Below are 25,226 nucleotides of genomic sequence, written 5' to 3' on the forward strand. Positions count from 1 at the left end.
CCCACAGATTTACTAACGGTAAAGGCCATGAAAACACGATATTTGTGGATTGTTTTCCTGCTCCACGAAAACGCTAGAGTATAGTTTGTTTTCCTGAACGTTATTCTATAGTTTACCCCAGCGCGCGAACGCTGCACTTTCCAAGCAATTTCCCACAGAATTACTAACGGTGAATGCCGTGAAAAGATGATGTCTGTCGATTGTTTTCCTGCTCCACGAAAACTCTACCTTGTTTTCCTGAACGTTTTTCTATAGTTTTCCCGTGCGCGCGAACACTGCATTTTCCAATCGTCTTCCCGCAGAATTACTGATGGTGAAGGCCATAAAAACATGATGTTTGTCGATTGTTTTTCTGCTCCACGAAAACCTTAGTGTTTAGCTTGTTTTCCGGAACGTTTTTCCATAGTTTTCCCGTGCGCGCGAACGCTGCATTTTCCAAGCGTTTTTCACATGAAATTACAGATGGTGAAGGCCATGAAAACATGATGTTTGTCGATTGTTTTAATGCTCCACGAAAACGCTAGTATTTAGCTTGTTTTCCAGAACGCTTTTCTATAGTTTTCCTGAACGCGCGAACGCTGCATTTTCCAAGCGTTTTCACACAGAATTACTAACAGAAGGCCATGAGTTCTTAAATTGTCTTCTATTTATAATTATGACCAAAGGTTGGAGTCATGACTACCAGGATAGATTATTCTTCCCCTTTCGAAAGTGAAAGTGCTCTCAAAATGAAGAACTTACACATGTGATGCATATTAATAAGCCACTCCCCGAAGCATGTTTATAATTATTTTGACTTTCTATTAGATCAGGGCACAGTTGTTCAAAGGCCGATTAGCCGTAACCCAGGGCTTAATTTTAATCCAGCTTTCTTTATTTCTTTGTTCAAAAGTCTTTAAGGGAAAATTTTCACTATTCTTGTTAGAACATCCAATGATCAAATTGCAAGCAAAAAGATTTGAACTGAATTTTCTCTTAAAGTTTTCAGACCTGAAATCAAATTTCACACTAACCCTGGGTTACCTTAACCCAGCTTTGAACAACCGGGGCCTGATCATACTCATACAGTAATGCACTGATGCTTGTGGATTTATTGGCAAAATTTAGGACTAGAAAACAAGGAATTTGTGAGCTAATTACTATGGGTATTACTAAACTATGGATAAGCAGACTGTGGAACCTCTGGAACAAGTGGAACCACTAGTTTTGTTCCCTTGCAAAATGGATTTTGGAATTCTTAGGAATTCTTAGGAACAAGAGGTGTGAATTTTCACAGTAATTCAGACTGGGAATTCCAAGGAATTCCCAACTGTAACAACTCTGGTTCTTAAAACCTAGAAATTCCCAGAACTTCCAAGTTAATAGCCAACAGGACTTGGAATTTGTGGGAATTCCTAGGAATTCCAACTGAGAACACCATGCAATGACTTTTCCTAAAAACTTGCCAGAAATTCCGAGGAATTTTCAGGATTTTCTTTAGGATGGAATTTTATTTCTTTTTCTTTTCTTGAAAACTCCGTAAGAATTATTGTCAACTCCAGCTATAAATAGTCCTAATCAATCACTAAATTTGGTTTGACACAAACTGTCAATAAAATCTGTTGATTCTTTTCCATAAAATACAATAACTTGAATTATGGTTATTGCAATAAATACTATCTGTCAAAAAATAGTCTTGAAATGAATCTTTTAATTTTGGATGATGATACACATGGTATTTAACCTTCTTGCTCCCAGAGTCAAGCTTTGACTTGATTTTATGTGGTTGTAACTTCTTTAGATAAAGCTCTTGTGTGTGAACATTGAAATGTAAGCTGTCAACCAGTACTTTCATGTTTTACTGTTTGGTTTTTTTTTTTATTCTACTCATTGAAATTCAAAGATTTCTTCTCAATTTTGACTTAGCACTCTTGGGAGTCAAGGGGTAACCACATTCAAGGTATTGAGAATTGCTTGGAATTTATTTGGACTTGAGGGTATTTAAATTGCCTCAAATTTAATTCCCAGAAATTCCCAAGAATCCTGTCCTTCTCAAATTATAGGTAGTTTGTATAGCTGAGAATTCCTAGGAATTCCAAGGAATTCCAAGTCCTCACAAAACTAGAGTCTTCCTTTCCCAGAAATTCCCAGTAATTCCAAGCTTTTCAAATCAGAGCTTATTTACATAGTTGGGAATTTTTGAGAATTCCTAGGAATAACATAAAATGAAAGCTAAAAATATTAACACCTTAGCACTGTTCTAAATTTCATTTTTGCGTATGAAGAAGATAACGTTAAAAGAGAAAAATTAACCCCACTTAAGTGGTTTTGTATCTTTTGTGAATTTCTTGGGCTGATTGAGGGAAATTTAGCTTGGTTTTTGTTCATCTGCTTAGCCCTCTACATAATCCTTTCTGAAATAGGTCTGTAAGTAATGCTAACCAAATTAATCCACTAGAGGTAAAAGGCTGAGAATTCGTGAGGCTGGATGCCCCCGATCACCCTGAAATTCTACAGGCATGTAACTGAAGTCATATGTAATTGTGTTCATCATTTATTTAAAAATACTCAAATGCCTATGAGTAGGAAAATACATATTAGAGAGGGAAAATTTACCAATGAACTCACAATAAAGAAATTATTTACCATTACAGTGCATAGCTATGCAGGCAAAAAATGACAACCCTGCTTAAAAGTGAACTTAAAAATTGGTCCATAGGACTAAATTTATACTTAAAATCTGACAAATTTCTTGACATTATTACATAACATCACGCAATGGTAACAACACCAACCACAAGTAAAACTAATGAAAGGTAAAAACAGTAGCAGGCAATTAATGGGTAAATGAAATACACACCAAAAAACAATAAAACAACAAGTTTTTTTATAATAATGCATCACAGGCAATGATGTTACTTTATGCTGGTGTTCCTCATTCCTGAGTCATGTACAATGAAATGGAATTAAAGGCCACCAATTCAAGCTTAAAGGTTTGCTGAGAGCTTTTTGATGAGGCATTACTCAGATATCACAGTACCCAACCTGTTAGGGCTTTCAAATTATGGTTCAGTTATTAACTCTCAGGGTAGGTGACTGCTGATTGATTGATCCTTATGACATTACCTATCCTTGTAAATGTGGCTGCAGTCAAGTAAAATGTCAAGAAAGATTAAAACATATTTTTCCTTTAAAGTAATCTCCTTACTCAAAAATGAACTTTCAAACAGTGTTAAGGTCTTTTTAGTTTTATATTTTATTTAATTATTCTTTTACAAAGAATTTAGGGTTCCAGACATTCTGGTGGTTCTGCAGTTTGCTAATCCACAGTTTAGTAACACCCTATTAAAATCATATATGTGAACTGTGGATTAAGAAATGAATAGGAAAGCAATCTTTGCAAACTGTATACTAACTTGATGTCTCCAATTAATTTGGAGTGATATAATTTTTGGGGGGCACTCAGAATTTCTGACCAATCCAAATTTTAGTGCATTTGGAAAAAATCATAAATGAGTGGTTGTGAGTTATCTGTTGGGGATCGAGACACTGTTTTAGCAAATAGTGGAATATTTGTTATCCTATGTCTTATTGTAAGGTAGGATTCTAGTTTCAACCTTCATTGCTACATACACGTAACACCCAATGAAATGACAGCTGTTTAAACTTAAATGGTTGTTTAGCAGCTTCAATCAAGATCATCACCATAAGTGCTGTTTGTTTTCTGTTGGCTTCTCCCTGTCCTTTATTCTCCTTTTGTGTTGTTTTTAATTTAGTAAGCTTTGACTTTTCTACAGGATATCTGAGTTTTGCTTCATTTCTGAGTTCTCACGGTTCAGTGATCTGGTACTGAAATAACGGCATGAGGACGAACCTTACTGATAGGTTTATTTCATTGTAAAGCATAAGCTTAAGGAACTGCGGCATGCAAGTGACCGATTCGATTCTCAGAATTATTCAAGTTTCAGTTGCGCCGAGCGTTATGTAAGCTTAATTCAACCCGCTACATCTATTCTTTTATAAGATTTTGATCACGTAACGAATATCGCAATTTTTACTCACCACAAACTTTCAAAATTGTAGCTTTACAGATGGCCACTCGACCCTTGTTTGTACCAGTCAATATGTCAACTGTTGTCCCTTCTTTTAACTCCACGGCGCCAACGACTTTCTTTTCTTTTACAACACTCACGCTGTTCTCGTTTTCCCATTGAACCACAATAAAAGCTATCTTTAGAAATGTTATATTAAGCAAAACAATTGAGAAAAACGATCAATCGATGAAAAGTACATTCAAAGATGAGCGCCAAATAGAGTCTTCTTTGTTTCTGATCACGGGCATGATCACGTGGATCTTTTAGGACTTGTCATTGGCTAGCAAAGTGAAGCCGCTGGCTTGCCGATTGTAGTGTTGAGAGAAGCGCACAACTTTATTCTGACTTCTCCGATCGGTTCTCTGCTTCTAGACAATGAATACCTTGGTGATATAAATAATGATGTGAGCTCACTCTATGTGGAAAGAATCGACAAGAATCAATCGTATTACAAATGCACGATTTGTGGCCGAAAGTTGTCGAGGAAACAAAGACTCGAAACTCGACTCGTTGTTATTATTGAAGTGTGACTTGCAATTTTCATTTTTATATAAAGAAGGACTTGTATTTTGCACCAAAAATAAAACGATGTAATATTTTTTTGGAGATCCAGCGATTGGGACATTTAAGAAATTAAGTTATGAAAGGAAACTTGGTTGGTACTTCTCACTACTAACAAGTCTTGTTGACAAATATTTTCAGATCAGAGTTTCAAATAAAGTAAATTGAAGATGTCATTTAAAAGATGTTTTTTCTCAAAGATTGCATGCCATGCAATTTTTTCTCAAAGATTGCATGTTTGCAAAGTGTGTGGATGATTCACAAGTTTTGGAACTCTTACAAAAATGTTTTGTAAGAATAAAAACAGCAAAACAATTACAGCAATTAGTCATGAAAACAGAGTAAAAAACTGAAAAAAAAACAGCAACAACAATCATGAAAAAAGAAAGATTAATTAGGTGTTGAATTTGTTTGTCTAAGGCATGAAATTTCTACTAAAAATTGTCAACAAAAAGTCTCTGACAGTGTTTGAGGCAACTGAGCTTGACTGTTCCAAGGTTTTCTGACAAAGGTAACCAGTAATGTAAGTTAGGGAAGTAACTTATGTTCATAATTAACAAAGTTCTTTAAGTGTAGATAACAATGTAATTATTATTAATTATTGTGGAAGTTGTGTACCAAGGAACAGCCAATGAATGTTTGATGATTTTGGCACATTAGTGAACATGAGACATTAATTTGCATCACAATAAAAATATTTTTTGATCATGGAATCCAAGAGTCCTTTTTAGGTTTGAAAGCAAATCTGTGATATGAGTACATTGGATTAATTGGCAATTTCCATTTAACATAACTGACAGCTGGTTCATGAGAAAATCCATATTAATGTAAAGATTACCTAAAACTTAGTTTGAATAATAAATTTCATGATCTTTAAGTTATAAACATATACATGTATGTATATCTCTTGGTACGTTTTGTATAGCATATCTTTCATTGAGCCAAAGTTTTAAGCCTCTGAAATTACTCCTTTTCTTAAAACCTTCACATTCAAGGTATTGAGACTTTCTTAGAATTTATGTGGACCTCAGGGTATTAAAATTGCCTCAAATTCAATTCCCAGAAATTCCCAAGAGTTCCACACTGCTTAAATTATAGGTAGTTTGTAAAGCTGAGAATTCCTAGGAATTCCTAGGGATTCCAAGTCCTCACAAAACTGGAGTCTTCCTTTCCCAGAAATTCCCAGTAATTCCAAGCTTTTTAAATCAGAGTTAATATGCATAGTTGGGAATTTTTGAGAATTCCTAGGAATTCCCAAGAATTCCCAGAAAACTGGGAATTCAGTTTGCAAGGGTCATTTGCATAATTGGGATTTTTGAGAATTCCTAGGAATTCCCAGAAAACTGGGAATTCAGTTCGCAAGGGTCTAAGTCCTCACAAAACTGGAGTCTTCCTTTCCCAGAAATTCCCAGTAATTCCAAGCTTTTCAAATCAGAGCTTATTTGCATAGTTGGGAATTTTTGATAATTCCTAGGAATTCCCAGAAAACTGGGAATTCAGTTGGCAAGGGTTATTTGCATAATTGGGAATTTTTGAGAATTCCTCAGAATTCCCAGAAAACTGGGAATTCAGTTCGCAAGGGTACTACATCAATTGATAGAATTGCAAAAAACTTAAGGCCACCAATGGCAAGAATGAAATGCTCAGTTCACTATCAGGGTGATTACGATGAATAATTCAAATGCGTGACTTGACATTTTACTTATACTAGAAATGTCAAGCATTACTCGATCCTCCTTAGCAGGAAAACATACAAGCTATCTCATGCCATTGCCTCTATTTACAACAAAAATATTCAAAGATGGAATGAAATCTGAAAAATGTTTAGTATAGGTTTCGAATGTTATTTAGGGACTTGTCAGAAATTAGCAGGGGGGGAAGGGGGGGTGGAAACAGAGGTAACCAGTTAACTCGCTGACGGACCAACTCGCCGACGTATAAAATCGAGTAGAGACGTCGGCGAGTTGGTCGTCAATCCAATACAACTTATTAGAAGTTAAACATACAGAAAATTAAACGATATTTAGTAAAAAACACTGGTGAACATTGGTGAACATCAAACAGAAGCTTAAAGATCGGTGATCATTGGTGAACATCACCAATGACTATAACAGCTTAAGACGCGAACGAGTTATTGTGCGACAACAACACCGTAAAGACTCATCATGTCAATCGTTCAGATTTTTTAAGAAAACTTGGCTTTCTAGACGAGATCTTAAGTAAAAAGCAATTATTTTTATTTGCAACAAAGTTTATAAGGATCTCAAGGCGAATAAAGGAAGTAAACATCACCAACGACTCTCACAGCTTCAAACGCGAACGAGTTATTGTGTGACAACAACACCGTAAAGACTCATCATGTCAATCGCTCAGATTTTTTAAGAAAACTTGGCTTTCTAGACGAGATCTTAAGTAAAAAGCAATTATTTTTATTTGCAACAAAGTTTATAATGATCTCAAGGCGAATAAAGGGAAGTAAACATCACCAATGACTCTCACAGCTTCAAACGCGAACGAGTTATTGTGTGACAACAACACTGTAAAGACTCATCATGACAATTGGTCAGATTTTTTAAGAAAACTTGGCTTTCTAGATAAGATCTTTAGTAAAAAGCAATTATTTTTATTTGCAACAAAGTTTATAAGGATCTCAAGGCGAATAAAGGGAAGTAAACGTCACCAATGACTCTAACAGCTTCAAACGCGAACGAGTTATTGTGTGACAACAACACTGTAAAGACTCATCATGACAATCAGTCAGATTTTTTAACGAAAACCTGGCTTTCTAGATAAGATCTTTAGTAAAAAGCAATTATTTTTATTTGCAACAAAGTTTATAAGGATCTCAAGGCGAATAAAGTAAACATCGCCAATGACTACATCCGCTTCAGACGCGAACGAGTTATTGTGTGACAGCAACACCGTAAAGACTCATCGTGTTAATCGCTCAGATTTTTTAACGAAAACTTGGCTTTCTAGACAAGATCTTTAGTAAAAAGCAATTCTTTTTATTTGCAACAAAGTTTATAAGGATCTCAAGGCGAATAAAGCGAAGTTAACGTCGCCAATGAACAAAATTGGCTGTAGACGCGAATGAGTTGTATGACAACAACAGATTTTTTAAAGAAAACTTGGCTTTCTAGACAAGATCTTTAGTAATAAGCAATTTTTTTCTACCAGAAAAGGTTATAAGGATCTCAAGGCGAATAAAGCAAGATAAACTGCGCCAATTGCTATAACAGCTTCAGAGGCAAACGAGTTATTGTGTGACAACAACACCGTAAAGACTCATCATGTCATATGTCATCATGTCATAAACTCCGTTGCAAATAAAAATAATTTTCTTGAAAAATCTGACCGATTGTCATGATGAGTCTTTACAGTGTTGTTGTCACACAATAACTCGTTCGCGTTTGAAGCTGTCAGAGTCATTGGTGATGTTTACTTCGCTTTATTCGCCTCGAGATCCTTATAAACTTTGTTGCATATAAAAATAATTGCTTTTTACTAAAGATCTTGTCTAGAAAGCCAAGTTTTCGTTAAAAAATCTGAGCGATTGACATGATGAGTCTTTACGGTGTTGTTGTCGCACAATAACTCGTTCGCGTCTTAAGCTGTTATAGTCATTTGTGATGTTCACCAATGTTCACCAAGGTTTAAGCTTCTGTTTGATGTTTACCAATGTTCACCAGTGTTTTTTTTACTAAATATCGTTTAATATTCTGTATGTTTAACTTCTAATAAGTTGTATTGGATTGACGACCAACTCGCCGACGTCTCTACTCGATTTTATACTTCGGCGAGTTGGCGTCGGCGAGTTGGTCCGTCGGCGAGTTGACCGTAATTCGAAATAGAGGGGGGGGTCACAACTTTTTGAGCCTCAGAAAAGGGAGGGGTCATGAAAAATGGGCAGTTAAAAGGGGGAGGGTCATGCAAATATATGCCCGTGATCATGTAGAGGCTCACCCACAGAAGAAAAAGGAAGTTCTTTATTTGGCAAAAAAAAAGAGAAAAATACAACGGTTTACGGAACGTTATGGATATAAACTGTGAAGTACTATAGCAAGAATTTAACAAACATGTACTTTTCATTTATAACAATGCTATATAGTCTTATTGAAATTATGAATAATGTTGTTATTAATAATGTTAGTAGAGTTCTGGCTATCCTATTCATCACTGTCTTTAGCATCACCATCAATGCTGCTGTGAGAATCTTGATCAACATCATTTATCTCATCAGCATTGATACAATCAATCAAATGTATGTATGTAGCATGACTAAGAACAGATTAGAAATATATTTTGAGTTTTCATAATACTGACGCACCCTAGTGTATTGCAAGAACTAGATTTTATCATTTATACAAGAGGGGGAGGGTCATGATATTTTAGGCCAAGCTCAAGGGGAGGGTTAGCAAATTTCACTCCCATTGCAGGGATGGGTCACCTAATTTCCGAACCCAAATTTAAAATTCCCACCCCCCCTCCCCCCCTGCTAATTTCTGACAAGTCCCTTATAGTTAATTAATATTGTATGCTAAGTTGTGTTTGCAATCTATGCTAGTGACAAACTGAATAATTTGTCCTTCTGGCCAGTGGAGTTTACCCTATGGATTCTCGTTTTGTAAATTACAGATTTTTATTTTGCAATTTTGCTAATTACAGGTTTTGAGCTCATTTTGCGAGTAAAAGATTTCCAATTCCTATCGTTCAGATCATTTCACAAATTACAGTAAGTCCTTGCTATACGAATCAGACAATAAGAAACATGGGCCAGGCTTGGCCAGGCTGCACATGGACGCCAAATGAAAACTGTGGAAAGTTGCAGAGGTTATAATTGTGCTTCTGTTAGCATCCAAAATATATATAGGAATTAGAAGTTTTCCCCAACTTGTTTGTAATTTCTCCTTCAACAGCTCTTGCAGTCTTTAGCAGAGGCAGCTAGTTGGATCTGCTTCATTGTTGCAGCTTTCTTGCATAAATCGAATTGTTCTGCTTTTTTCTTTCCTTTGCCACCATCACCTAGCTGAATGCCATCTCTCTCCCACAGATAATTTTTCACTCTCCCACACTGAATTTCGAGAAATTTTCTTTCAATTTCACCACCACGACATTTTACTCTTCATACCAAAGAGAATGACTTTGCACTTAGCCTTGTCCTCGTGCCGTAATTTCGGTAACAGATCACTGAACAATAAGAACTTGGAAGTGGCCTATTGAGACACTCAGTTTGGCCCTTAGGGTAAGGGTAATTGCAGTTGCAGTTACTTTTTACTATCATAGCTTTTCTCACCTACATGTTGTTGTTTCTGTACTCCTTTTAAATCATTAACCCTTTAACTCCCAGATCAAATTTGTCATTCTCCTCGCTGTCAACCATACTTATAAAGTTAGTTTAGAGAATTTAGCACTGGCTCAACTAATTATCCCCAAATTGATATTTTTCTTTATTCTTGTCACTTATCTGATATTGTGTTGATATTGTAAGGAGAAACTGAAAATTGGTCACTCATGGGAGTGAAAGGGTTAAGAGTTGGGGCTGCATGCCTCTTAGCTTATAGCTTTTGTTATTAATCAGACTATAGCCTCACAGGAGGGGATCTTCTGTCCAAGTACCCAAACATTTGTGCAACAAAATTTTAGAGACTTGGTTACAGACATGCAGAAAGTTTTTGTAAGAAAATTGTAGTGCAATAAAATGTGAAGTTGTGTTGTCAAAGAAAAGAAATGATGTATAATATGAACAAACAAAGAAAAATTCTCCAGAAATTCCAGTGATTTTTTTAGAGCATAAAATTCTTGAGACAGCTGAAACATGTTGAAAGTGCTTCTAAGGAACAAGACTGATTTCCATGCTTGAAGGTGATTTGGCCAATATTGAAGGAATGCTTCTGTGAGGTACAAGCAACTTAAATTTGTCCTTTTGGAAAGAAGCCATCACTGTCAAATATTGTTAAAAAGTGACCTTAAATCTGCCAGTTAAGTGGACACAGTTCATGTTGGTCATCAACTAGTTGTCTGTATTATCTCATCACTTTTACTATGAATATCTTAGTAAAGTTCTTTTATTTGTTATCAATATTATTATAGTGATAAAAAACTGGGCGGTGATTGGCCTCCAAAATTTTCCAGAAAGTCTGAACTTGAGTCATAAATATTATTTGATACTGAAGCAGTTTAGTTTTGTTGAGCCCTAATTTCAGCAACCTCTGCTTGAATTTCTTACGTGATGGCAGGCATTTTTTTAGCAATAATGTAGTAAATTCTTATTCTGGTTTTGTCTTTAGGGAATCATAACCAAATCTAGCCAAGAATGTTTGCTCTTTAATGAATTTGATTAACACACCTTATGCAAAGTATATTTTGTGAAAGTATCTTTTTTCAAATCCCATTGATGATTGCATGTTTAACTTTTTACCTTCAGGTGAAAGTCTGCAACAGAATGGGACAAATAAAAATATAACACAAGAGAAGTTCTCTTTCCACCAACAACTAGAACCGATGCAGGTGCCCAAAAATGACCTCAGTACTTCCCCTGTTCAATGGGAAGAAGCTGCAGCTCAAGAAAGCCCAAGGACATTATCAAAAAGTGATCATTTATCAGAAGGGACTCTAGCCACCACTGATCCAGATAACAAGGACTTTGGAGGGGATGAAGAACTAGCAACCGAAGCAGGTTCTGCAGCAGTTACTAACACACCTGGAAGGGCCGAAACAGGTGAAAGACAAAGAGAGGACATTGCCTTGAAGGTAAAACAGCTAAACCATGTCAACCTAAAACTCTACTTATCACCCTTAAATTATAACTCTCATACTTTGACATTTATAATAGTTATGATGTATTAATTTGCAACCTGAATCAAAAAGACCTTGCACTATCAATTAAGTTTAACCCTTTCACTCCCAAGATCTCACGAGTAATTTTCCTTGCTATCTGCCATACAATTCTTCTCATCACTTGTCTGCTTGATATTGCATTCAGACCCTGTAAGGAGAAATTCTCTCTTGGTCACTCATAGGAGTTAAAGGGTTAAATCATTCTTTAGAAAAATTTCCTGTTTTAAGCACGCAGAACAGGTGTAATTTGTTTTGGACATCTAAGTCAGTGGAGAGAGAGAAAGGTGAGTGAATGAAGCACAATTTAACTGCATGAAGATAAGCGCTGAAAAAAAGAAACTGATGCATGAAATACCTTCTTTTTGGTTTCCCCTTTAGACATTTGGGCAGAAATTAATGCCTTCTTTTAAAACTAGTTCCATTTAAAGAACAGAATTATGGGAACGCCATGATTTATTTTTGAGAAACACCAGGTTATCATGTGATGAAAAGTGACCAATTTAGTGGCTGTATATATATTTGAATGCAGGATCGTCATCTGTAATGCTGTGCATACTCTTTTTGCACTCCTTCTCTCTTGCATGACCCGTCCTCTCTGCTGTCCTCACTTACACTTGCAATGCAGCATCAAACTTCACCTTTCTTGTGGCTGTATTGTCTTAGGATAGATTCTCTAATATTTTTTATACAATAACCGCCTTGAAATTGAGGTAAACCAAGGGGATTGCTTTATATTTGTAAGACAATTGGCACTCCAATGTGCAGCAGATTGTACATACACAGTTTGAATTAAAAGGGATACCCCTAATAATTTGAGACCACTGTTCTGATCAAGTCATCCGCTGAGCGGAAAGAACTTGTTGTATCGCATCCTCCAAGTGACAAAAGGAACATTGATGATTCCAGAGATAGTGCAGAGGTATTTCATGATAATATGTATGAAAAGAAGGGAGAAATATTTTTTGGGGGAAAGATTTTTAATGCATGTAAAACACTGAGAGAAAATTTGGCACAGAGGGACAATCAAGGCATTAGGCGGGATAGTTAGAATCCATTTTTAAATGATTCTAATCATACCACCAACAACCTGTTACTTAAAAGTTCATTTCCACTAAAGTTAAACCGAATCGTTTACTCCCAAACGTCCAAACTGAAACTCTTACTTAAGAGGTACACGTATCATTTCCATTCTTTTTCAAGGTCGTTTTTGCTAACAAAACTAATGTCTGCACCATCCGTCATTATGTTGCCTTATTTTAGAACTTTAGATTGACATTCTCAGATGATAGACCTCTTTCTTTAGGGACTCCATCAATTCAACTCATTCTTTAGATCGAACATTAGGTCAAAAGAAGAATTTGCGAAAACAAACTTCTGAAGCTCTCTAACAATAACTTTTGCGGAACTGAAAAATCTAGTCGGATTTGGTTTTGTAGCACTCGACAGTGTTGGCCATTTGTTTATAACGGAAGGACATTTCATGAATGAAGCGCTCAAGATTTTCCTGATAGAAAGTTAAACACTGATGATGCCTATAATTAGAGTTTTGTATGATTTGTAGATTGGTCAACAATTAAAGCAATCAAAACAATTTAAATAAGTGTCTCTAATTTTTCTAGACTGCTGGAACAAGGAGTGGAAAACTGTATCAAGAGAGTAAGAGTAAAACACATACAGATAGCGCCTCAACCCAACGAAGAGGTGAAGGAAAGAACAAAGGTGGAAATATTGACACAGCTAGTAACCCACCCTTTACGTAAGTTTGAGAGGGCAGTTAAATATCTAATGAGAAAAGTGATCATAAAGGGTTAAATAAATAAATAGATATATAATGGAATGGATTCTAGATAGAGGACATCAGTAGTTAAATTGATTTAATAAGCACTGAGTCAAAATGGTCCCAAACAAAAAAAAAAGCAGCTTACAATAAAGACCACCAATCTATTATCTTGATTTTTTCCCTGGAAAGGTCAACACCGTCAACCAGTTTTAAGCAAGTAGAACCAGAAGCTGGGATTACTGTAGTTTTCCATGTTCTATTAGCGTCTAACTTCAAAATGGAAGGGGAATACCTGCACATACGAGCCAATGGAGACAACTTAGGAAACTTTAACTTAAACTGCGTTGACCTGGAATTTGTAGGGTAAGTTTCTCTTATATTATTTCTCTATTACTAAAAAATGTTTTCTTGACTCGTCATATAAAGTTAATTTATAAACTCTACATAACCATGACCTTGAACTTTCACCCAATCTTCCTGGTGCATCAAAGCCTATCGAAACTGGTAATTCTTGTATGGCCCAGAGAGCCATTTTAAGTTCTTGTTACTCTGTTTCAAAGAAAATGAGATAAGGAATACACCGAATTTTTGATTGGGATATTTTTCGGTTGAGAGTTGTAAACCATAAAAAAAAAAAAAGTAATCATGTTGACCTATCAGAATAGAGGTATGTATAACAGAGCCATTGGGTACTCAAGATGAAAACAAGCAAACTTCCTGAAAACTTGAGTATCAAGTTGGGATTGATTTTGATTTTATATCTATTTGTTGGGACGGCGGCGTGATTTTTCTATGCACTAGCAAAATCAGAAAAAGGGCGTACAAACGTCTTTAAGAATTTACAACAATCTTTCATCTCGGCTTGAAGGGCAACTCCATTGGATGTTTGCTTTATGAAATAATTTTGTATCACTCGTTGTTGAGAAATGCCCCAATTGGTGAAGGTATCGGAAGTACACCGGAAAGCAGTCAAGCCATATTTTTCCTGGCACTCAAATGATTCCCAGCAGCTGTATTTTGGTCACCATTTAATAAAATACTTGCAGTTCACAGAAACTGTTGCATCTGAAATGCTTGCGCTTTGTAGCACACAAAGCTGTCTGAATATGTCGTTAAGTATTCTTGCTGCGTTAAGTGAACGTGGTATTTACCACTAGTAAGTCTTGACAAACCAGGATGTGTCGTAGCATCCTGCACAATGAATTTCTGAAAAATAGTTTATTTCTCTTTTGTTTTAAAGGAATGCCAAACGAAAAGACCAGAAGGAGCTTATGCGTTTCAAGGGTCAATTTACTCTAAGTATCAATCTTGCCCGGAAAGGAACCTTTTACAAATACGCAGTTATTAACAAAGGAGATGTTCGCTATGAATGTCTGACTGAGTTTCAACCAAAACGCGGAGCAATAGTCTATCGCTTTCTTCGCATTCCAGAAGAGTATCTTAAACCTGGAGGTAAGTTTACAGAATTAGACTTCTTTGTTCCGTGCTGCTTTTTGAAATCTGCACTCCCCCTCTCTCATAGCTCCCTTCAATAGCAGTGATGGATTAACCAATCTTTTCATGGTCTTGCTTAGTATTTTGTTGGATCACGGAGCGATGGGCCTCGAGAGGATTGTAAGCTGTGCCGTTCGTTTCATGCGGCTCCACCTCCTGTACTTTCAAATACTGCCACTCACGTAGCCTAAAATTATTATCAGGCTTCCCTTTTTCCTACCAAAAGGAAGGTTTTTTGAATGGAAGTGTCCCAAAATAGAGGTGTAGTTGTGGCTAAGATTTTTACATGAAATGAAAAATTTAGGTACTTAGGTTTTACTTGACAAATTAGGTGGCTATTTCATTAATTGGGGTGGTTGCCTACTCCAACACACCTTAAGAGCCAGAACAGTTTATGGTCAATGAAACTCATGGCAGAGGATTTTCGAGAGGATGAAAGGGTGTGATAAAAGGTTAGAGGGGTGGGGAGGATTGATAAGATGAAGGATGGAAGAAGTAGGTTGTTGATGAAAATAAAGATAACAACAATGATAACGATAATAATAACGATGATGATAATAATGATAGTGATGATAACAGTGATGACATTTTCGAAGGCTATACTAACTAGATAAGATGTAGGATAATACCGGCTTCTTATTGTTGCATTCCTTTAAAGCTTTGCTCCCATTTGAGAATTTTTGTTATTTTTTATTATTATTTTTAATACTATACATTTTGCGCTGATGGTAATAAAGATAACAATGATGATGATGATGATTTCCAGTAATAATTTTTTGTCATTTTCGTTTTTGTTTATCTAGAGGTATGGCACCAATTTGATGGAGTGAGCTACATTTACAAGGAGAAGAGCTGGTGGGAAAATTTTTATGATTATTTTCGTAGGGAAGAAACGGTGGAAAATCGCACAGCAGCTGTGCATGCATACCTGCCAAAGTGGAAAGGTTTTCTTGCTAGTGGGGCTGGACATGAAATGAATGCAACAGAGGCGTTTGTGGAGCTAAGGAAAGTTGCTGACGGTCTGACAAACACTTGGATTAAGGAGGGTGGCTTTACTCCTGAAAAGATGCATCCGGCTTACTTCAATATAAACACGGTAAAGTGAAATTTTAAAACTCTAACCTTGATATCTGATGGTATACAATCGATTGCATAAACTTCGACACGTAAAATGCATGAACCGCAAACGATGAACCCGGGAGTTTCAGTTTTTCTCTTTTTCCATGTCAAATCTTCGAGATGATAATTATTTTCTCTCAAAAAGTGGATAGCATCCATTATTCACCATACACTTCTGAGCTTATCTCGTAAGTGTATACCAATAGGGCTATTCGGTCTCTTCGCCCATGGTATTTTAAGTGTTAACGTTTTTGTAATGGGTGGTTGATTGGGGTGTTTATTAAATTTAATCAGATTCCAAGGTTACTTCAGAATTGTTTCAAGTCATAGGCATTTAGGTACTGTCAGAAGACAGAATTATGTTCTTGCAGTGATGGCAATGTAGGAAAACACGTTTTTCTTTAATTTCTTTGCTAAGGTTTTGATGGACGTCTTGGAACCTAAGTTGAAGGAAAACGCTGATATATTGTCCCAGAGTGAAATGAATTTGAAAACCAGAGCCTCAGCATTGGTTTCGTCTCTGGCAATTGTGATACTTGTCGAGAAATACAAACTAAACCTTCCAAGGGAACACATACTCACACTTTTAGGTTGTTTGTCGCTTCAAGCAGATCCTACAGAGAAAAAATGTACCATATACGAAGTCGTTCTGGAAGAGTTTAGTGAGGGCCTAAGAAAGTAAGTAACTTTATTTAAGAAATATACAAATTTGATGTACGCGCTCTGCGTGATTATGAAAAGCTACCTCAAATGTTTCTTTCATATGTATTAGAGATAATAAATCACTTTTTTTTTCTCGTGCAATTATGCTTTCGTGAACCTTTTACTACAAATTAAACGAACCGTGCGAGCTCTTTCAATTTTGTTGGTCTTCGAATTCTCGTGTTTACTTATTCCGAATTGAACCCTAAATCATTTGATTTCCTGTACAAGTACTGCTTGAAAAAATATTTTCCTTTGTGTTATTCCTGTTCGATCTAGATTTGCTGCTGATGGAATTGAGGAACTTTGCAATAATATCTTTGAGCGCGCACAGAAGCCAGTTGAAGAGGATTGGCTGTTTGCTATGCCACTACTCCATTTCTTGAGAGGAGATTCAAAGCCATTCGAAGAGCCTGATGTTGAAGGATCTTACCACAGATCAGAGTGGTTTGGAGCGCAGAATCTGAACATTGAAGAATTTCGAAGATCAGCAACAGAAATGTACTTAGTTACTGAATTATAATGAAAACAATCCAATGGGAATTAATCTGCTTAAATTACATTGCATGCTTTCGTCTCTATTAGTGTCTGTTATTGACCATATTTCTGCTTTTTATAGGTAAGGAAACGCTATCGCGAAGAATTGTTGTAAAAATATTAATCAGTAGACTGCTAAACCTTAGTACTATTTCTGTTGTTGGAGTAAACCCGACCTTACTTGAATATGAACACGGAAGTTGCTTCGCGCTAAGTGTCAATAGATATTTCAACGATGTATGAAACATTGCAAAGTGGAGGAGCATGCGTGAGTCATGGTAATAGCTTTTCTTCATTTTTGTCGTAGGAATTTTCCGGATCTCTATCTTCGACTAACGCCATCCTTTGAAGTTGACCCTCTGCTTAAGAGAACCTTCCTTTACGCCATTCCTGTTTGGGAACTAGACAAGATTGTTGTGTCAGAAGAATTCAGCATTTGTGATGTTTGCATTGCCCTAGTTACATCCCGTTCCCGTAATTTTGTGCATCCTTACAAGGTAAGCCATCTATTGAAGACTATCTAAATTAATACGGCATTACATTGTCACTCAAAATCCGTTGTGTCCTAGAGACTTCTTGAGAACCAGGACGGATCTCCTCTGAATGGAAGTATACTTTTGAAAACGTTTGAGTTACATAGCTTAAGTGACATTGCTGATCCTAGCGGTATGCTGGACGCATGTCATGTGTGAATCTAGTGATGGCTTGGTTCGTCACAGAGTTTTGTGAAGCTCAGCAATAGCATCGGAGCGCGGAATCCGAAGATCTGAAGTTTCATTCCTCATTAGCTCAGATTTTTTCTCCTTGTCCCACTCACGTGTCCAGACGAATAACATCTTTCATAATAGCATTCCAAATGCGGATTCTTTGGGTTCTTAACATGAAGATTGCGGGTTAGTCTGAGTAAATTCAATTTTGTGTGATTGAAATCGTGTCTTAAAAAAGCATTAGATACGTAGAGAAATAAAATCAGCCCTCTTTTTCTTTCCCAAATCAAATCTCTATTTTTTTCATTACAAATTAGTTTGATGTACGTCTTATAAAGATGTGTCACTTACGGCAATTTCCAATCCACAGCGGAAGGAAGTTATGGGGCTCATAAAACAAATGTGTTCTCAGCTAGAAGTGGCCCAGGAATCAACTTGGTAGGTATCAGTCTGGCCTTTGTAACGTAACTACGGAATTTAGCCATTTCCATGGCTGGCCTGATTTGTCTTTTGTACTATTAGGTTGGCCTTCGTACCTCTTCTATCTGTTCCATATGGTAACGCAAATAAATGGGTTGGGACCGAATTTCTGCAAATGCATTGGCTACCTATGCTATTATTCCGCTTGGAATCTTGACATGAAAATGAAGTCAAAATTTATATTGTTCCCGTCTATAGACGACGGAAAATAATCACTTTAACGAGGCAAACCGTTCAATCAAACAGTTAAAATTAATCTCGGCGATAAAGGGAATTTTGTTCTCTTTTTATTTTTCATTTCTTTTTGTAGCACCAACTTGAAGACTCTTGGGTTTACAGTTTTAATGTGTACACGGTTGTTGGAAACTTGTCTTCAAGAACTAACCATTTGGGATAACCTGGATTGCATTTGCCAAGTGATAAGGCTGCTACATGCAAGCATCTGCAGACGGAGACGAGAAGTTGATGAGAGTGTGGATCAGGAGAGAAGGGATAAAAACGAGAACGACGCCATCAAGGCGCTAATAGCGAGCCTCAGAGAAAGGCTTAGAATTGATCTTTCTCCCTATATGTCCTATGCTTACCGACGCGATGCTCTAGCAAATGAACTCGTGGTATGTTAAAACTTAAGGAATTGCAATATGAGAAAAAAAAACATCAATAAAACACCGAAAAATGTTAAATTTCGCTCCATCCGTAGGAACAATGACGTTTTTATGTCAAATATGGAGGGGACTTACATCGGGGGACGGGTTTTGTGTGCCATAATAGTTTTTTAATTATGAAAAAGTTCTGATTTTGTTAAAAGTTCCATTTTGATGTCGCAAAACATAGGTAATCTTATGCCCTAGATTGTTTTAAAACGAGTTAAGAGAACTCTGCAGTCGGTTTTGATATGCAATCGAAGTGCGATTGACTTGGAATATGTTGAATATTCTTTCCAGTAGTTCTTATAACTTCTTGAATGCTGAAAAAATAAAGTGTCGAACGTTCGTCATTAAGTAATGAGAAGTATAGGCAACTTTTGCTGAAGATGAAATAATGGCAATATCAACTGGCATGGAGGACACCTTGGACTAGATTATAATGATCATCAGTAACAGAGATTGATTGAGAAGCAAAGCGCCACTGAGTAGCTTGCGAGGAAATTTTTGTCAGGTTAATTTTAACTTAGATAGTTTGGTTTTATAAACTGAGTTAATTATGTAAATTAGCCATCGTAGAGAGTTGCTAAGCTGACGTTTCGAGCGTTGGCCCTTCATCATTCGCTTTCACAAAAGGCTGACGCTCGAAACGTCAGCTTAGGAACTCTTGACAGTGGCTAATTTATACTATCAACTCAACTATCAACTCAATAAAACCAAATTATCTTGTTATCCTCCGTCACCTAAATTTTTGGTATTTAAGTTTTCTGCACCACCCCTCCCCTATCTCTCTCTCTCTCTCCCCCTCTCTCTCTCTTTCTCTCTCCCTCCCCCTTAATGGAATTATTTTGCAGGGAAAAATAGGAAGTGGTCGTAGAGTAATAAATTTACTTTACGTTTGGACTCGATTGTTTTAGTAATGCAAGGAAAACCAATGCGTTCGATTTTTTTATTTTATCCAGGTATGGAGTGAGTTACTTTTGGTTACAGATGAAAATCAAGGCTTCACCGCTTATCGGGAATTCTTGATTGAGGAATTGTCCATTCGAGCTAGACAGGTAAGTAAGAAACTCACGTGGTGCTTAAAAGTGACCTTTACGTTGGATTGAGCGCATTCAAAAGGACCCGAACCGCATTTTACGTCATAAAACTTTAGACTTGTTTCATGTAAAGAGTAAGTGAATATATTTTGTTATAAATTTCTTTAAAGAATTGCTTTATCTTTAATACTTCGTGGAATGCTTTCTCGTTTTTCAGTTGAAGGAAAATTACCTCGTTGAAATCTTTTGTGAAGTGAATATGAGCGCTTTTGAAAAAGGTGTTGGAGAGGTGTTCACCAACCTTGCAGTTGATGCCGTGGAAAGGATTATTGACGTGAGTTGTTAGTAACAGTTTTACATGTGATGGTACATCGCGGAGGCGAGTAATACTGCGGTGTGTCAAGTTCTGAACCTTTTTCCTCTCATGGGAAATTCAGATTTCGTCTTTTCGACCCTGTTGTCCTCAGTAATAACATTTTCACTGGGATAAAAGATATCTAGGTATGTTTATCCAGTAGTGATTAGCTTTTTTGATGGCCAGGTGGTGGCATAGTTTTTTTGGGTAATCGGTAACTGCAAAAGTAGCGAAGAAAAAAATCAAGTCACCAACTAACCTAGACACTATCAATTAAACAAATAGACAAAGTGACGCTTCCGAAAGCGTGGGCATGCTTTTAGTTAAAGTCAGAAAATTGTGAATTGTAACATTTAACTGATAAACCTGGGTGGGAGAATACTTTTTCTGATTATATTAGACTTTCTTTTTTATACTCAACTTTCTTTTTATTTTTCATCATGAATTAGAGTTAAGACATGGTTTGATGGTCTATAGATTTAATCAAAGAGCCGAGAAGTTACAATTCATAGACCCAACGTTTCGACACTCCTGTCTAGTGCCTTCTTCAGGGGTGATCTAAATGCTACAACAAGAGGTCTTTTTATACGCCAGGAAGTAAGCCGCCATCATCACGATTTAAAGGAGCGTGGGCGGAGTTGATATGCCAACTACTAACACTCCTGATGAGAGGGAACCAGCGACTGGATTTGCTGTTATTCCCTACATTCAGGGTGTTACGGAACCCATCAAGAGAATTTTGAATAGCCACACCGTTAAAGTTGCACAAAAACCTTTTCAGACCTTAGGGCATATTTTTGCCAAACCTAAGGATCCTGTCACGAAAGAACAACGAACCGACGCTATTTATTCTACTCTGTGATAACGAGTATGTCGGACAGACCAAACGTCAGTTTGGTACACGTTTGAAAGAGCATTAAAAAGCGTTCTTCTTTTGCAAAAAAGAAAATTCAGCCTTATCAGAGCATACATGCCTAACCAACCATAAAATTGGGTGGGATAAGTCTACAATTATGACCACTAGTTGGCTTTACCACCAGGGCCTTTGTTTAAAAGCCTGGCATATCAACTCCGCCCACGCTCTTTTAAATCATGATGATGGCGGCTTACTTATTTTAGTCGGAGTTAGGTTGGCTAATTTTGCAACGGTGATTAATAGTTCTCTGTTTTTTTTTGTTATTTAGTCTGAAAATTTAGGGGTGGACGAGGGAGTATTTAACGTGATGAGAAATAATTGTAATCAACCTGATACACACTCCAAAGCAGGAAAATATGGCGAGCTTTTGTCGATGTTGCTCACAAAGAACTGGCCAAAGGAAGGACAACAGACACACACGTCTTCTTTAGATCCTCAGACTGTTAAATTTCTTCTGACCTGGAAACCTATGACTAAATACCTCAAATTCTTTGGTAAGCTCAGATCATATCTGTCCAATGTATAACTCAGCTGTATTTAGACCTTGCCCAAAGTCGCATGTTAAACCTAAACCACACTGAGCCAATGAGCCATTGAGCCAATGAGCCAATGAGCCAATGAGCTAGTTGTAACCAATGAGCGGGAAAGCGCGAGTAACTGAGGGGTCATTATTTTTAGTTTGCCTTTGATTGGTTGAGACGATGGTGCGAGTTTTCTTGACCAGTCACTTAGCTATGGAAGCAAAACCAGTTCACTATCATATTACATTAGACGCTAAATTCAAAATTAATGTGTGTATTTTTGCATAACTCGCTGTATACTTGTACCATTGAAGGATGAACTCAAATGGCAAACGTTTCCGTAGGTTCTAGAGTGATAGCTTTATTATAAGACAGGAAAGCATATATAGGAAAAAAATCAAAATCTAGGCAATGTGAAGCTCTCAAACAGAGGAAAATACTTCAATTTCAGTTTCTAATACCTCGTAATGTGTACACTGTAATTGATTATTTCACTTTACAGGAGATGAGTCTGGAAGAGGTGGAATACTTTCGCCTACAGGCCAGGAAAAGTTGTTTCAGGCTAAGTTGTTACTGGACGCTCTTGTAAGAATTATGTCAGATGGCTCAGTAACAGTCGAAGTTTTACTTCTTATCCAGGAGCATAAAGCAACGTTTTTAGAACTTTTGAAGACAACATCCGGTGTAGAAGAGAATGATGCTGAGCTTAGCTTGGTCCAGCGAATTGAAGAAATTGAGGAATTTCACACAGTACGGGAAAAAGTTGAAAGATTTATTGCATTGTGTGATGTGGTCCCGCCTGGTGAGCTCCGAAAGGGAATTCGTTTTTTCAATCCTTTAACAGCCAGTCATGTGTTGCTCCTATAACTACGTCCAAAATTCTTATACTGTACTAAATGCCTTTTCATTGCCCAAAAATTTTGCATTTGCACCAATTTAAATCTCCCTTCGGACACTTGTGCATCTTATCAGAAAGTGAAGATTTATGCTCATGTGATAAATTTGCTTTTAGTTTGCATATGTTTGGCGGCAAGGAACGGTGTTTATTGTGAATATCATTTCAATCACTTTCTCGTTCTTGCATCAGTAAGGGTGAGTTTATCAGTTAAAAGAAGGCCAACCTGCTCATCATTGTGGCTTTTCATTCCCTTTTTTAGTTACGTGAGGCGATTCGGATTATCCTCAAGTTCGGTCGCCATTTGATTGGTCTCCGTGTCGGAAAGAAATAATTAGAAATAAATTAACAAACACTTATTTAGATCTATAGACTTAAATCTTGCCCAGCTTAGAATGAGCTTCATTTTATGATTCCTTTACACATACAATGCACCTTCGAAATGAGAAAGAATAGAAGAACTGAGGAAGTGATCATTTTCTCCACAGTCGACTTGGGCAACCTTAGGAGTAGAGTGCATCTGGATGCTACATCATACCAGATTCGTGATTTGTGCAAACACTTAGACGACAACAAAATCGAGATCACGTTATTCCAATTAACCCCACCTGAAAAGGAGGTTCTCCCGATCCTTGGAAGAGTTGGAGAGAGTTTAACGTTCCAAGCCCTTTGGAAGGAGTATGGGCTCAAAGCCCAAAGTGATAGAAACAATGACAAGGCGCAAAAACAACACCTCAGTCTTTCCGATGTCGTTGAAAATGTTTGTAAACCAGCTTTTAAAAGTTGGACCAAGAATGTTGCTGGTGTCAAAGATGGAACAATTTCTCTTGGAGATGTTGACAAGCTCTTTGACGACTATAGAAACCGCAAAAGTGAACTCGAGGGAGAGTTATCCTGCATGTTTAAAGTGAACAAAGGTCAAACAACCACAAACGTCAAAGAATTAAATAAAACTGTCAGAGAGCGAGTTGCTCAAATTCAACGTTACCAACAGCTTTATCAGTACTCCAATGCAGCAGACACCATCTGGGAGTTTAAAGAGGCAATGGGTTTTACCGGGAACTTCAAAGTTGTTGAAGATCTGCGTGATCAGGTATCATAGTCCTTGTTGCTTATGGTCGATACCGAGTAGGTTGAGAAAGAGAACAAGAGTATCTTTCCTAGAATGGGATGCAGTTCTTTATCGTGGTGAATGCATTTGTAGTTAAATATGTTCCTTCGTCTCACGATTTGGTCACTGCCAATCTAGAGAGCGATGTCTTTTCCAGGTGCTGGTCTTCTTCAAGCGCCCGAAAAAGACAAAGATGTGCGGTCGAAACGTCGCCAACCACATCTGGAAGTGACTACATCGTGATGCGAAAGAGTATACTTCTTTACTAACAATTTCTGTCCGTGACATTAGAAATGTTCTACCCAAACTGAGGAAGCTCTGTTAATTTTTAGTCAAGTCTTGAAGTTTGATTTGAGGAAAAAGGTGCACTTTCATTTTAAGACAGATTCTGCACAACAGAAAGCTATCGGCGACTGCAAACGAGAAGTGCACCTTTAACTAAATTACAGTATGCGATTAAAGCGTGTTCCATTTTACTTTTTTAATGTAGCTATCAGTAGAATTTAAGCAAAAGTCCTTGCACAGCATTGGGGAAAACTATGCAAAGGCCAGTCAAGCTCTTCAATGTTTGGATTTCAATAAGGCTCAGTGCCTCAAAGCGGTGGTGGACAGTAAACGGCTGGTGGAGTGGTTACGTTCTACTATCAAATGTAAGTTGAGGCATGCGGTGGTTAGTGGCCGTAGAGTTTGAAACGGAAACACTAGACGAATCACTACTACCCTCCGTTGCCATAATCGATCTCCAAGGTTGCTACCCCTGATTTCGCCAGCTTTCCTAACATTCAACAGAGATTTATGTTTTCCGCGACGCAAGAAAATATTGATTTTCGCTTGTATTATACATACTGGAAGAATTACTCACTTGAGCGTCAGTCTGGAAAAGTAATGAACATCGTTACTTATCTTTTGTTTCACAGCCACCCAAGAGCTTAAGGTTCTTGTTGACTTGGCCTTGATCTCTGCTGGTGAAAACGACATGGAAACTGAACGCATATCCAGTCTACATACCAGCTGCCTAGGTTTTGCTCCACTGATATTTGACCTCAAAGAGAGTCAAGAAGAAAGAGTGAATTTTGATCAACTGATGAACGCCTGTGATTCTGTGTGGAAATCAGTTGAGACAGATCAGACGTTGCCCAAAAAGCTGGTAAAATATCAGAATTTGTAGTAAAATATGTCTTTGTTGTTCACTGTGGTGTAAGATACGAGATGAACTTTGTTCGTTTGTCACTTTTGATGTTGATCGCGACGTTTCGACTGCAATACTGCCAGTCTTCATCAGGCGATGAAGTCGATTGTTTACGTGTCGCTATTTGTAGCACGTTGGTATGCTGCTATTGGTGCATTTCGATCCTCATTTTTATTCCGGTTGTTAGATGGCGTTCCTTCATAGGTATAGGTCCTCATAAATCGGCTGTTGTGTTGTTTGATCGTGGGTATCCAGCTTCGGC

At 37.2% G+C, this 25,226-nt stretch overlaps 1 protein-coding gene across 3 annotated transcripts in view; it reads left to right on the forward strand.

The window, feature by feature from the left end:
* LOC131787478 (E3 ubiquitin-protein ligase rnf213-alpha) overlaps positions 1-25,226 on the forward strand; it is a 71,250-nt gene that overhangs the window by 617 nt on the left and 45,407 nt on the right. For 2 of the 3 annotated variants that reach the window (XM_066165818.1, XM_066165819.1), the window contains exons 2-18: positions 11,062-11,387; positions 13,094-13,230; positions 13,444-13,617; positions 14,495-14,706; positions 15,552-15,844; positions 16,286-16,545; positions 16,849-17,070; positions 17,414-17,603; positions 18,184-18,251; positions 18,604-18,907; positions 19,900-19,995; positions 20,195-20,311; positions 21,517-21,742; positions 22,272-22,571; positions 23,153-23,757; positions 24,266-24,425; positions 24,693-24,922. In XM_066165818.1, coding sequence (XP_066021915.1) covers positions 11,062-11,387; positions 13,094-13,230; positions 13,444-13,617; positions 14,495-14,706; positions 15,552-15,844; positions 16,286-16,545; positions 16,849-17,070; positions 17,414-17,603; positions 18,184-18,251; positions 18,604-18,907; positions 19,900-19,995; positions 20,195-20,311; positions 21,517-21,742; positions 22,272-22,571; positions 23,153-23,757; positions 24,266-24,425; positions 24,693-24,922 — 3,920 coding nt within the window. Of the gene's footprint in view, positions 1-11,061; positions 11,388-13,093; positions 13,231-13,443; positions 13,618-14,494; positions 14,707-15,551; positions 15,845-16,285; positions 16,546-16,848; positions 17,071-17,413; positions 17,604-18,183; positions 18,252-18,603; positions 18,908-19,899; positions 19,996-20,194; positions 20,312-20,431; positions 20,479-21,516; positions 21,743-22,271; positions 22,572-23,152; positions 23,758-24,265; positions 24,426-24,692; positions 24,923-25,226 lie in introns of those variants that run through there. The other variant, XM_066165820.1, reaches the window with a different exon arrangement.

This window comes from Pocillopora verrucosa, chromosome 4 (genome assembly GCF_036669915.1).
Source record: "Pocillopora verrucosa isolate sample1 chromosome 4, ASM3666991v2, whole genome shotgun sequence".
Classification (NCBI taxonomy): domain Eukaryota; kingdom Metazoa; phylum Cnidaria; class Anthozoa; order Scleractinia; family Pocilloporidae; genus Pocillopora; species Pocillopora verrucosa.